This window comes from Patagioenas fasciata, chromosome 2 (genome assembly GCF_037038585.1).
Source record: "Patagioenas fasciata isolate bPatFas1 chromosome 2, bPatFas1.hap1, whole genome shotgun sequence".
NCBI lineage: Eukaryota > Metazoa > Chordata > Aves > Columbiformes > Columbidae > Patagioenas > Patagioenas fasciata.
In genome coordinates, this window is record NC_092521.1 from 5,059,642 (window position 1) to 5,073,816 (window position 14,175).

Below are 14,175 nucleotides of genomic sequence, written 5' to 3' on the forward strand. Positions count from 1 at the left end.
GAAAGGATTGCCGGTGGCCTTTGGTCAGGGCTGCCGTTGGCTTGATGAGGAGGTAGGACCAGGTGACATAGGGACATCTTTGCATCAGGTGGCCACCACTGAGCAGGGACATGCCAAGTAGCAAAGTTCAGGTCTGGTAGAAAATGGGACGGTTGAAGGCCAGGGGCCAAAACACCTGTGGCTAGGGCAGTGGAAAAACTAAATGCGGGGTGCACCTCTCCCAAAAATAGCATCTCCAACATGGGCTCAAGCTCTGCTTTGAAGGAGAGGTCATGACAACCCCTCCATGCCCTTCCCGGAGAGCTCCTGGTGGTTACCCCATAAGAGGCATCACTCTCCCTCCCATGTTTTATTATTCAGGCACTTGCCACAAGTATTAAATTCACTCAAAATGCTTTGAGAAACCACAAGAAAAGACAAACAGATGTTCAGCCGTGTTGGTGATTTGGGGTGGGAGCAGCATGTGGTGGTGGCAGTTCTCTTGGGGGGGAACCACTGGGTTCGACTTGCCCCCCTGTGTGTGTTTTGGGGCAAGGATGCTACTTGGGGATTTATTTCTTTCCAAGGATGCTCTTGGGCAGGGAAAAGCCTGGAAATGCCCCATCAGATTGCAGAATTGCTTTTTTTTTTTTGCCTTATTCCTCTCAACAAAAGAAATCATGAAGAATGGGAGGGGGAGCTGGCCCCCACTATTTGGGGTGCCTGACTTCCCTCTGCATTGGGTGCTGGAGCATGGGGAGCCTGAGGTTTTCACCCCTCCCTAAAACAACCCCTCAAAGGCGCACCCTCTGCAGATTTGCGAGGCAGCCATCCCAAAGCATCCTATTACTTTGCCCCGTGGAGTTTGCCTCTTTTCCACCCCCCTCTTTCTTTTTCCGCCTTTCCCTTCAAATCCCAACCAGGAAAAGCCTCTGACGTTGGCGCGGATGCTGTGAGCTCCTCAGGGCTGCTGGGGGAAGGCAGCGGAGGGGATATCCCAGGTCATATAACCGAGATCTGGCTGCAAGCAGGGCTGCCATCGGCTGCCCGTGATCATCCACTGCTGGGGACGGGTGGGAAGGATGGGCAGGGGGCTGCGTTTGGCTGGCTAGGGTCTTTTTTCCCCTCAGTGCTGAACGTTTGATGCCTTTTCGTGTTTTTTTATCAATGAGCTTTTCCTAGCAGCTAAATGTCCTACAGTGCAAAGAAGTTCCAAATTCAGGCTGCTTGGGAGGGGTTGCATGTGGGGATAAAACCCAAAATCGCAGCTAAAAGGTCCTTCAAGGGATGGCTGGAGCATCTTGTGTTGCCCCACACGCATGGGATGGGAGACACAGCCCCAGCGCCCATGCCCATCAACGACATGGGGTCCACGTTGTGTCAGGATTGAGGAGCAGCTCCAAAGCCAGAAAAACAACTCCCAAAGGGCTGTTTTAGGCACTTTCCACGTTGTGCCTCAACCTTTCTTTAAGAAAAAAGGTGCAAATAAAAGATAAAAGAGGTTGATTGTGTTTACAGGGATCTCTGGTGCATTCCCAGCTTGCACAGCACTCGGAAGACTCTGCTCTTCTTTGTTATCTCTCTGACTCGCTGCCTCGTCATCCCCATTTCTTCTTCTTTCCCAGTCTCCCAAGTGCCTCCTGCTTGTGAATCTCCACGCCAACATCATGCCGGCTTATTTCTTCACTGCCTAACCACCAAACTCCTTAAATCTGACCAGGGCTATAAAATCAGGAGGCATGAATTTACCTGTGAGCCGGTGTTTACCACGCAGCAAAACAGACGTGGAGGAAGTTGCTTGAACTGGTTTCTCTTGCAGGTGCATTTCGGTGGGCTCCCCATCGCTCTGCCTTTGCACCCGTGCGATTTTAACCCTTCTTGCTGTTTTGTTCCAAAATCATCCCCTGTGGCAAAAGAAGCAGAACAGAAAAATAACCCCACGGAGGAAAAACCCTGCAGCGCATCCTCGTAGGTGGTGCTGGGTGCTGCTCTGTCCCTGGTGGCAGATGCCACTCAGCCTCCCTACGGTGCTTTCCCAGGACATCCTCATCTTCTCCTTCCACCCTGCACCTGGAGCAGGATGTGCCAGTGGCCGCTTAGACCTCTGTCCCCAGATACCAGCTCCTGCGGGGTGTTTTGTTTCAGTCACTCTCCTCCCGGATCTTTCCTGTTTCCTTCCGCGCGGATGCAACCGGAGGAAGTCTTGGTGTGTTGGCTTTCCTCTGGCTGGACCCCGGCTGCGGTCATGGGCTGGGGACAGCGCCGTGGGTCTGCGCCTCTAGGGACCTCTGCTCCCTGGCGGTGGTGCTGGTGGCAATGGTTTTACTACTCGTGGTGGCAGTGGTGGTGTTGCTCGTGCTGGTGGTGGTGACAGTGTTGATGGTGACACTGGTGGCAGCAGTGTGCTGCTTGTGCTGGTGGTGGTGGTGGCAATGGTTGTGCTGCTTGTCATGGTTGCAGTGGTGGTGCTGCTGGTGCTGGTGGTGGTGGTGGCAGTGGTGCTGTTCGTTCTGGTGAATCATAGAATCGTAGAATCAGTGTGGTTGGAAGACACCCTCAGGATAATGGAGTCCAACCATAACCTAACTCTGGCGCTAAACCATGTCCCTAAGAACCTTGTCTAAATGCCTTTTAAACTCCTCCAGGGATGGTGACTCCACCACTGCCCTGGGCAGCCTGTTCCAATGCCTGACAACACTTTCTGTGAAGAATTTTTTCCTAATACCCAATCTGAACCTCCCCTGGCACAACTTGAGGCCATTTCCTCTTGTCCTGTCACTTGCTACTTGGTAGAAGAGCCCAACCCCCTCCATGCTCCAAGCTCCTTTCAGGCAGTTCAGAGATCAGAAGGTCTCCCCTCAGCTCCTGTTCTCCAGCTGAACCCCCCAGGTCCTTTAGCTGCTCCTCATAAGACTTGTGCTCCAGACCCCTCACCAGCTTCATCTCCCTAAGTGAAGGTGGTGGCCATGGTGGCAGTGATGGTGCTGTTGGTGCTGGTGGTGGTAGGTGTCCTCATGTGTGATCAGGCCCCATAGACCTGCTTGCTGTGGTCACACACAGAACTGGTAGATGTGCACAAAACTCCTACATGGAAATAACTGGTACTCCTCAGAAACTCGTGGATTTCATCGTCGTGGAGATGGGATTAGGAGCAGGATGAGGACTTTTTCAGCCATGAGGGGAAAGGGTCAGTCGGTGTCTTGCTACGTGGGCTGAAACCAGGAGAGAGGTCGAGCAAATGTAACACAGATGGGGTGTGTTTTTAGATATTTCTGAAGGTGAACTTTGAACGGGAGATGTGCTCACTCGGGAGATAGCTATATTTATATACGGGTGAGATGCATATTGTTTGGGTGAGTAAGAGCCTTTGTTCTGAGTCCCGCTGCTAAAGCCCCCATGGAGCGACAGTTTGGCTCTGCAGAGCTTCCTTTTCCTTTGCTGTGCGCAGGAAAAGCTGTATTCACCAGCTGCGTCCTACTACCCTGAGTACCAGCAGTGTAGCTGTCAGCTCTGGCAGCTGCTCATGGGTTGAACCAAGACCTGTCATTGGCCCCAGCAAGGAAGACCTGGCCTTTATTTTGACTGGAGGTGCTGGGAGGAAGAGCAGCCCCATCCCTGATGTTGTAAAGTCCATCCCTGCGTGGCTGAGAGGCCAAAGGGTGAGATAATTCTACAAGGGCAAGTGTAGAGTCCTACACCTGGGGAGGAACAACCCCAGGCACCAGTACAGGTTGGGGTGGACCTGCTGGAAAGCAGCTCTGCAGAGAAGGACCTGGGAGTTCTGGTGGACAACAGGTTGACCATGAGCCAACAATGTGCCCATGTGGCCAAGAGGCCAATGGTACCTGGGGTGCATTAGGAGGAGTGTGAGCAGCAGGTCAGGGAGGTTGTTCCTCCCCCTCTGCTCTGCCCTGGTGAGGCCACAGCTGGAGTTCTGTGTCCAGTTCTGGGCTCCCCAGTTGAAGAAGGACAAGGAATTACTGGAGGGAGTCCAGTGGCTACAAAGATGCTGAGGGGTCTGGAGCATCTTTCTTATGAGGAGAGACTGAGAGAGCTGGGCTGTTGTGCCTGGAGAAGAGAAGCTGAGAAGGGATCTCATCAATGCTTATCAATATCTCCAGGGTGGGTGTCAAGAGGATGGTTCAGACCAGTGCTGAGCATCCTGATCCAGGGCTTGCTTGTTGCATCCACACATGCTTCATCCAGATCCCCTGTAGTACTCCAGTCAGAAGGATGTTTATTCACTTGACAGGTTCTTAATATTAGCTGAAATACCCTTTTCTACGTTTTTTCTGCCATGTTTAATATGATGATCAGCATCACAGCCTGTAGAGCTGGGGATGATTTGCAATTGAATATCCATTAGGGATTTATGGGCTTCGGGGCTGAATTGCTGGGATGCGCAGTTGCCAAAATATTTGTAATCTTCCACTGGAGAGGAGACCTTGTGGAAAGGGAGTACTCGCTGTTCTCATACACAGGCTATTCCCACTGAACCTCTGTTACTGGCAGCAAGAATACCCAAAGGAATAAAACATTATATGGGATGCAAAGCATCAATGGAGCTTGGACCGTGTGTTGGATAATGATGGGGAGCAAGTAGATGAGGTTGATGATGTTCTTAGGGACATGGTTTAGTGCCAGCGTTACTTTAACAGTTGGACTTGGTGATCTTGAGGATTTTTTCCTACCAAAATGATTCTCTGAGTCTAAGATACCACTGGGGTTGGTGCTCACAGCAGCTCCCAGTCCCATGGGGTTGCTCAGTGGATGGGTTTAACCTAAGGCACAATTAAATGTAGGCATGGTTTTTATTAACACAACCCTGCGGTCCATTACAATGGGACATGAGGTTGTTTGGGGTGGGGAAAATGTGATTTTTTGCTGCTTTTCCTTGTGCACTGCGAACACCTCTCACAGTAGTGCATCAAGGCTGAAGGGGCAGAAGGCAAGACTTTGTTAAACACTGTGGAAGCTGAAAGAGCCAAGAACCAAAGGTGTTAAAAGGAAAAGCAGCAGGTCCTTGGGTCCTTTGCTTCAGAGAAATTGGATTTGCAAGGGGGTGATTTGTGGCAATATCAGCTTTCCAGCTCAGTGCTGTTTGACCACGAGTCACCGTCACAAACCACAGAGCTGGTTCTGTCCCATGTCCTCCTGGCTCTGGGGTAGCATTACCTGATATTTTACAGGAAAAGAGTCAGGAGTGATGGGATGTGATTAACAAGGGGGTTTGGGGCGACTCAGGGGGACAGGGACATCAGAGGGTCTGCAGAGGAGCTCAGTACGGAGATCTCTTTGGGTTTTGTCCCTTTTCCAGCTCGTAGCCCCCTCTGAGTTCCTTTCCAAAAATCCCAGCTGGAAACCCATGGGCACAGAGATGCACAGTGCCCCAAGGCAGTGCCAGGGCTTGCACATGCTGCCAATAATAAATAATTAGTGCCCTGCCAGCGGGGAAATTCATGATTTTAGCAGCCAAGCTGGGCACGTTGAGGAGAGCAGCCCCGTGTCCCCCTGGTGTTTTTTCTCCTTTGCTGTTCGACTTTTTGCTGTTTGATTTTTTCATTTCTGGGGACCGCTGGTGAAGCAGGAGCCAGCGAGTGGGTTGTAAATGATGCTCAGCCATGGAGCAGCCTGGTGTGAGCACCCGGGTGCTGTGACGAGCTGGTCGATGCTCAGCACACCTCCCTGCTCCCACTTTGTCTCATTGCGTCGGGGTAAAAACAACCCAGAGGGGAAGGTTTCTGGGTTCTGGAGCCTCAGGAGGAGAGGGGAGGGGGTGCATGCTGGCCCGGCTCGGGTTACTTATGTGCTTATGGTCTATTTTGAGGCTCTGACCACATGGCACTAAGCAGCCGCTGACCCAGGGAAGGCATCAGTTTCAAAACAAGAGTCTGGCAGGTGACAACCCGGGGATGCGACGTGTTCCCTGAGCAGGGCTGGCAGCACCCTCACCTCCCCGCCCAGGCCCATCTTCTGCTGGGTTTTGGCATTTCCACAGTGGGAACTGATTTTTGATTCTTCCCATTGCCGCCCTTGAAAGCAAAGATGCTGTGAGGTTGGGATGCTTTATGCAGAGCGATGCGCTGGCAGCGATGGGGATGCGGCTGAGCGATCCGGGGCACACATCCATCACCAGCATTGGCAAAATGCCCCTGGTCCCCTCCTCTGCTCCCCCCGCGCCACGAGAAAGCTCATTTGTGGGTGGCTTAGTTGGCCTAAGAGCATTAGAGGTGCATTTGGTGGACATGAGCTGCTCGAGCAGTGCCGGGAGCATGTGGCTGATTAGGGGCAGCAGCGGCTGTTTTCGGGCAGAACGCAGCATTCGGGCTGGAAATATTTGCTGTGCCGCCCCGTGCGTTTTGGGGACACAAAGGTGAGGTCCGGGGGGAAGGGATGGGTGCGGGGGGAGTGAGCTTGTGGAGCTTAAATACACCAGCCGGGTGCTGGTGTTGGGTGGTGTAAGAGCAAAGCTCCTTTCCTGTTCATGTGATTTTCCCTTTCGCTGGGGCGGGGGGTGCGTGTTGCCCCCACTACTTCTCAGTGCCATTACAGCTTTTCAGAGAGTATTTTAGATTTTTCAGTTCTTATTTAAAACACGGGCCCAGGTTGCCCAGAGAGGTGGTGGATGAACCATCCCTGGAGACATCCCAGGCCAGGCTGGACAGGGCTCTGAGCAACCTGAGCTGGTGAAGATGTCCCTGCTCATGGCAGGGGTGGCACTGGGTGAGCTTTGAAGGTCCCTTCCAACCCAAACTATTCTGTGCTTTTTTAAATACTGCCTTGCTTTCTAATCTGCTGCCTTCTGCAAAGATGAGCGTGGTCAAGGATGCTCATGCGGGATGCTTAAGGTCATGGGGACCTTATTTATACTTGTAAATATCTCCAGGGTGGGTGTCAAGAGGATGGACCAGACTCTGTTCAGTGGTGCCCAACAATAGGATGAGGGGAAATGGGCACAGACTGAAGCACAGGAGGTTCCATCTGAATATGAGGAGAAACTTCTTTCCTTTGAGGTGCCAGAGCCCTGGACCAGGCTGCCCAGAGAGGTTGTGGAGTCTCCTTCTCTGGAGACATTCAAACCCACCTGGACACCTTCCTGTGTGATCTGCTCTGGTGAACCTGCTTTAGCAGGTGGGTTGGACTGGATGATCTCCAGAGATCCCTTCCAACCCCAACCATTCTGTGAGTGTGTGATGCTGCAGGTGCTGGTGCATTCGCGGGCACCGTGTCCTCCCTACCCATCACTGGCCAGGGGCTTTTCCACAGAGCCAGCCTGGGGAGGGAGATCACCCTCACCACCGCCTTTTCCTTTCTCTCCCCAACAGCCTCGCTCTCCATCGGGATTTATGGAGGTGCTGAGGAGCAGCTCTGAGCCCCGCAGCCCCCGGCAGCCCGTCCCCTAAAGCAGCGCCCGCCCGCCTCGCCTCGTCTCGCCCGGCACCCCGACCCTCCAACTCAACCATTCAAGGCTTCCGTGCATGGATCGCCCGAGCGAGGGACCGCTGCCCAACGCCGCCGACGCCGCCCCGTAGCCTCCCGGCCCCCCGTGCCACCCCCAAGTACTCTACATACCCCGATGGGGTAACGTGACGGGGGTCACCCTCCCGCCACCGCCACCCCCCATATGCAGAGGCCTTTCTAGAGTGCCAGGGAGCGCGCGGCACCGGAGGCGGCAGCCGCTCGCCGTCGCACACACACCGAGGACGCCAACACTACAGCAAAGGGATTTTTATTTTTTTTTTTAATTATTATTATTATCATCATTAATATTATTTCGTTTTCCCTTCTGGCTTTTTCCCTGGGAGGGCTCGCGGTGTGTCAAGGAAGCCAGCGCGCACCCAGGAGCTGGGATTATTTGCACAACGTCTGTATATTGAGTTCTCAATCCTGTTTTATTTTTTAAGTACAGAGGGGTTGTTGCTTTTTTTTGTTTCCCCCTCCACGCCACACTTGTCTTGGATTCTTTTGCCCCCCTCGCCGTCAGCACCACCTCACTCTCCTCCCATCCCACCATGGCCCGGATGAACCGCCCTGCGCCGGTGGAGGTCTGCTACAAAAACATGAGGTTCCTCATCACGCACAACCCCACCAACGCCACGCTCAACACCTTCTTGGAGGTAAGGAGGGGAGCCTGGAAAGGGGGAGACCCAGCTGCACATTTGGGGGCTCAAAGTTGGTGTTGTGATGCAACAGGGATCGGTCCTGTATAGGATGAGGCAGCAGAACGTCCCCTTTGGTACCACGGCCCCCGGTGGCATCCTGGGGTGATGGGTCCAATCTCTGCTGGCTTTTTAGGATGTTTTGGAGGACCCCAACTGTGGTGGAGATGGAGCAGAATTGCTTAATTTCTGTTGCATCCAGCTCCACCAGCACATCACATCAAGGGACTTTGCAGCGATGCACAAGGATGCACACGCAACCTCCCCTGCATCTCCTTAACAAGGACTTTTCATCCCAAATATCCCAGAGTCTTTCCAATGCCTGCAGGGTGTTGGGTGGTGCACAAGGAGCCGGAGGACTCGGTGTTGTGTGAACCAGCAACAGTGCCTTGCCTGGGTGTTAGGAGGGGATTTAATGGATGCATGTGCATGGTATGGAGTGAAAGACTTGAACTTGCTCTTTTTATCAATGCTTGGGGGAAAGGCATCATCCTGCAGGTTCAGTCGAGCTGGCACAAGCAGGTTCTGCTTTAAAGGAGGGATTTGTGGATATTGCTGCATTCGTGGGGAGACCTGGGGGTGCGCGTGAGCATGGCAAAGAGTTTTTGGCCTTAGACCTAAACCTCTTTGAGGTCTGATGTGCTGGCACCAAAGGTGTCTTCTGAGCTCAAGGAAACCCTCCCAGTGCATACCGGGAAAAAAAGAAAGTGAGAGCTGCAAGAGGGTGATTGGGATTTGGGAACGGCCACCCTGTAGTCTGCATGCTGCACACAAGGCAATGGGGACGGCACAGTGCAAAGAGGGAAAATTCCCCTTTCCTCTGGCTTCTTGGATTTTTGGCTGAGCTGTTGAGCGTGCAGGGGTTTTGCTGTGGTCTGACGAGCGCACACGAGGAAGGAAGGAGATGGATCGTGGAAGGAGACGACCTCACACAGTGCCCGTCGGGGCCGTAACGCCGGCACATAATCCGGGGGCAATCTGTGCAGTGGGTGATAAGCCACGCTGGAAACAGCCCAAATCCCACACCCAAGCCTGCAGTGCGTTGGAGCGATGATGGGATATGGCAACGAGGTCAAGAAGGAGCCCCTGAGCAATCTGCAGGATGCTGAGCGTGGTCGGCAGGGTCTGCTATGAACCCCCCAGCCACCTCTATGCATTTCTGCAGCGGGAGCTACAACGTCACTGGGCACAAATAATTTCTCTTCTGGGGGATTAGCACCTGTGTCAGGGATGTTTCTTTGCTTAGGGTGTAAAATCTCTGCTGGTGCAGCCGTCAGGGCTTAAAAATAAAGGGCCACACTGGGGACGGACCTTTTAGCAGGGCCCGTTGCGGTAGGACAAAGGGTGATTGTTTAAACTAAAAGGGGAGATTCAGGCTGAACACGAGGAAGAAATTTTTACAGTGATGGTGGTGAAATGCTGGCCCAGATTGGCCAGAGAGGTGGTGGATGAACCATCCCTGGAGACATCCCAGGCCAGGCTGGACGGGGCTCTGAGCAACCTGAGCTGGTGAAGATGTCCCTGCTCATGGCAGGGGTGGCACTGGGTGAGCTTTGAAGGTCCCTTCCAACCCAAACTATTCTATGATTCTGTGATTCTATGGTGCTTGCAACTCCAAGGAGTCAAGTAGGTGCTGCGTAAAAATCCTAAACGTGGCCATGCAGCTTGGCTGCCCTTGGATTTGACATTTCCTCGTGCTTCCCAGTCTGTATGGACCACAGAGGGGTTTGCTCAAGGGTCCAGAGATGGGGCACAGCTCTGTTTGAGGGTCCGTAGGGGTCAGTGTTGTTATAGCAGGGTTTGGATATGTTGGGGTTAACTAGGCTGCCACTGGCCGGGTTTTTTCAGCCCACTCCTTCTCCTTCCCTCACCAGGACCTGAAGAAATACGGTGCCACCACAGTTGTACGAGTGTGCGAAGTGACCTACGACAAGACCCCCCTGGAGAAGGACGGCATCACCGTCATGGTAGGTGGGCAGCAGGGTGGGCAGAGGTGGGGGCTTAAATACCCCATCCCTGGGGTCTGCTAAACAGCTTCATTTCAGATAGACCAAAGCGACATCGCTCTTGCCTAGGAGCAGGATTTGAAGCCAAACTTCATCCCGGGGGCGAGGCAGGAGAGCTCCCCTTGCTGAGCTGGGGCTGCGCTTTAAAAAAGGAAAGCGCTGCCCACGCACCCGAAACTGTGACTCACACGGTTGAGTCGGCAGCTGCCTCCCCTGCCTGTCACTCGGGCTTTAAAGCATCCAGGGGATGAGAGCGCCTCATGCCACGTGAAAGATGCTCGTGGTTCCTCTTACCCCCGACGTTATCATGGGGGATAAGTGGTGTTTTTGCTCTTCCAGCAGCCGGCTGGTGCAGCTCTGGGGTATGAAAGGGAGCAGGCAGCGAGCAGGAGAAGGCAAGAGGGCAGAGCAGGCAGCTGCCTGCGCTGCGTCTTGGCTGATAAGTAATTGGAGATGATGTCAGGCGTGATTGCCCTGCCAGGGAGCTCGGCTCCAGCTGGAAAGTGAGGCTCTGCTCATTATTTAGAAAAGGGTTTGGAAGCGCCTCGTGTCTCCTGGGTGGTCCTCTGCGTGTGGGTCCTCTCTGTATAGCTCTCTCCGCATAATGTATATCCTAGAGAGAGCGCTATATCCTAGATATAGGGATGTAGGTAGATAATAGATCCTATGTCTCTCTAGGTACAGATCCTCCAGATGCAGCTCTCTCTAGGTATAGATACTATGTGTCTGTAGGCTGTATCTTTTAAGGAAAGACAGCTGTATCCTACATATAGAATATGTATGTAGGATATCATATCTGTATGTATCATATCACCATCCAGAGGGACCTGGACAAGCTCAAGAAGTGGGCTCATGCAAACCTCATGAGGTTCAAGAAGGGCAAGTGTAAGGTCCTGCACCTGGGTCGGGGCAACCCCCCCGGTATCAACCCAGGCTGGGGATGAAGGGCTGGAGAGAAACCATGTGGAGAAGGACTTGGGGACACCGATGGGTGAAAGGTTGGACATGAGCTGGCAATGTGAACTTGCAGCCCAGAAGCCAATTGTGTCCTGGGCTGCATCACAGGGAGCGTGGGCAGCAGGTCAGGGAGGTGATTCTGCCCCTCTGCTCCGCTCTGGTGAGACCCCCCTGCAGTGCTGGTCCAGCTCTGGGTCCTCAGCACAGGACACACATGGACCTGCTGGAGAGGGACCAGAGGAGCCACAGAAATGACCTGAGGCTGGAACAGCTCTGCTGGGAGGACAGGCTGAGAGAGTTGGGGTGTTCAGCCTGGAGGAGAGAAGGTTCCGGGGAGACCTTATTGTGGCCTTTCAGTGCTTAAAAGGGGCCTGTAAGAAAGATGGGGACAGACTTCTTACCAGGGCCTGTTACCACAGGAAAAGGGGAAACGGTTTTAAACTGAAAGAGGGCAGGTTATGGATGCCCCATCGTCACATTACCTGTTCAAACACTGAAGTGACTCTCAGCAGCTTCTTTCACCATCTTACACCAAGGGTGAGTCCAGCAGAGCAGCCCAGTGACTGATTCCTCAAACACGAGGACTATGGCCCCGTGTTTCTCACCACCGCAGCTCACCATGCCATGTCCCCTCCAGGTGATGCTCCCCTGCCTGTCCCTCTCTCCCACTGCTGCCCTGCCAGTGGCCACCCTCCTCCCGCCAAATATATTTTTGGGAGAGAAATCCCCATTTTGGGAGAGACGTGCAGCTTCAACTGTCTGCGAGTGCCTATAGGGAGAGACCATCGTTTCCCCAAAATGCTGCAGCAGTTGCAAGCAAGGGGTGGATGTCACTTTTCCCCCTTAGCAGGTCCCAAGGCTGGGGGGTGCTTAACGCAGCACCCGTTTTCCCACTTCATCATTGAGCTCTGATGTTGAGTCCCTACAGCTCGAGGATGAAGCTCGGAAGATGGGCCTTGTTTCTTTGTTCCTAAAGAGTCTTTCCTAAAGGATGCTGTTTAAATGGCCTATTTGGAGGGGTCTCCATCCATTCAGCTCTCTCTAAGGCTGTGTTTGGGCTTTCCCAGAGCATCCTTTCAGGACTTGTTCGTTCACCTTCCCTTCCATGTGTTGCAGAAAGCTTGGAAGTAGCTGTGTGGAGAAGGACCTGGGAGTTCTGGTGGACAACAGGTTGACCATGAGCCAACAATGTGCCCTTGTGGCCAAGAGGCCAATGGTACCTGGGGTGCATTAGGAGGAGTGTGAGCAGCAGGTCAGGGAGGTTGTTCCTCCCCCTCTGCTCTGCCCCGGTGAGGCCACATCTGGAGTTGTGGGTCCAGTTCTGGGCTCCCCAGTTGAAGAAGGACAAGGAATTACTGGAGGGAGTCCAGTGGCTACAAAGATGCTGAGGGGTCTGGAGCATCTTTCTTACGAAGAGAGACTGAGAGAGCTGGGGCTGTTCAGCCTGGAGAAGAGAAGCTGAGAGGGGATCTCATCAATGTTTATCAATATCTCCAGGGTGGGTGTCAAGAGGATGGACCAGACTCTGTTCAGTGGTGCCCAATGACAGGATGAGGGGCAACGGGCACAGACTGAAGCACAGGAGGTTCCATCTGAATATGAGGGGAAACTTCTTTCCTTTGAGGTGTCAGAGCCTGGACCAGGCTGCCCAGAGAGGTTGTGGAGTCTCCTTCTCTGGAGACATTCAAACCCACCTGGACACCTTCCTGTGTGATCTGCTCTGGTGAACCTGCTTTAGCAGGTGTGTTGGACTGGATGATCTCCAGAGGTCCCTTCCAACTCCAGCCATTCCGTGATTCTGTGAAATTTGGCACCACCTCAGGCCCTGAGCTTTCAGCCATCTCCCCAAGCCACTTTTGCTCAAACTTCTTATGAAGTGGCTTTGTGGTCCTGAACTCTGGATTTAGGCAGGACCTGCTGCGGGGGAGCATGGGGTGTTGCCATCCAAATGGGGAGAAGACAGGCAATGGCCACCCTGGTCCCAAACGCCATCACCCTGAGCAACAAACAATCCCCATAGAGTTTTTCCCCAGGGTCTGACAGTGTTTTCTCCCACCTTGCAGGACTGGCCGTTCGATGATGGAGCGCCTCCTCCCAGCAAGATAGTGGAAGATTGGCTCAACTTGCTGAAGACCAAGTTCTGCGAAGACCCCGGTTGCTGCGTGGCCGTGCACTGCGTGGCTGGGCTGGGGCGGTAAGTCAGAGCCCAGCACCCCACCTGGAAAGGGAGAAGTGGGAAGACCTTGTAAACCACCCCTGCTCTCCTTCCACCTTAGAGCAGGGGTTTACATGCAGTAGAGACATCAGCGGGAATAGGTGTTGACAGGGTGGGGGGCTGTTGCCCCTAAAATTTTCCTGAAAATTTTTTAGGACAAATTTCTTCATGGAAAGGGTTGTCGGGCATTGGAACAGGCCGCCCAGGGCAGTGGTGGAGTCACCATCCCTGGAAGGGTTTAAAAAATGCATAGACAAGGTTCTTAGGGACATAGTTTAGTGCCAATGTTAGGTTAACAGTTGGGCTTGATGATCTTGAGGATCATTTCCAACCAAAATAGTTCTGTGATTCTATGAGCTCCTCCTTGCACTTCTCATGGCCAAATCCTGGGCACTGGGGGGGGACCAGGTTGCTTGGTGCTGTCCTAGCCATCTCACATGGGGATTTTGCTTTTGCTAGGAGCTCATTTTGGAAATACTGCAAAATCACAGAATCACGGAATGGACTGGGTTGGAAAAGCCCTCAGAGATCATCCAGTCCAACCCTTGGTCCAACTCCAGCCCATTGACCAGATCATGGCACTAAGTGCCATGGCCATCCCAGCTTAAAAACCTCCAGGGCCGGTGAGTCCAGCACCTCCCTGGGCAGCCATTCCAATGCCTGACCACTCTCTCTGCACAGAATTGCTTGCTAATCTCCAGCCTCAATTTCCCCTGGCAGAGTTGAAGCCCATGGCCCCTTGTCCTATTGCTGACTGCCTGGGAGAAGAGCCCAATCCCCACCTGGCTAGAACTGCCCTTCAGGTAGTTCTAGAGAGTGCTGAGCTCACCTCTAAGCCTCCTCTTCTCCAGACTGAACA

At 53.3% G+C, this 14,175-nt stretch overlaps 1 protein-coding gene across 2 annotated transcripts in view; it reads left to right on the top strand.

The window, feature by feature from the left end:
- The window catches only part of PTP4A3 (protein tyrosine phosphatase 4A3), a 48,933-nt gene that overhangs the window by 28,842 nt on the left and 5,916 nt on the right, over positions 1-14,175 (top strand). For both annotated transcript variants that reach the window (XM_065830659.2, XM_071803763.1), the window contains exons 2-4: positions 7,305-8,096; positions 10,013-10,105; positions 13,165-13,295. In XM_065830659.2, the coding sequence (XP_065686731.1) occupies positions 7,992-8,096; positions 10,013-10,105; positions 13,165-13,295 (329 nt within the window). In that variant the 5' untranslated portion in view covers positions 7,305-7,991. The remainder of the gene's footprint in view (positions 1-7,304; positions 8,097-10,012; positions 10,106-13,164; positions 13,296-14,175) is intronic.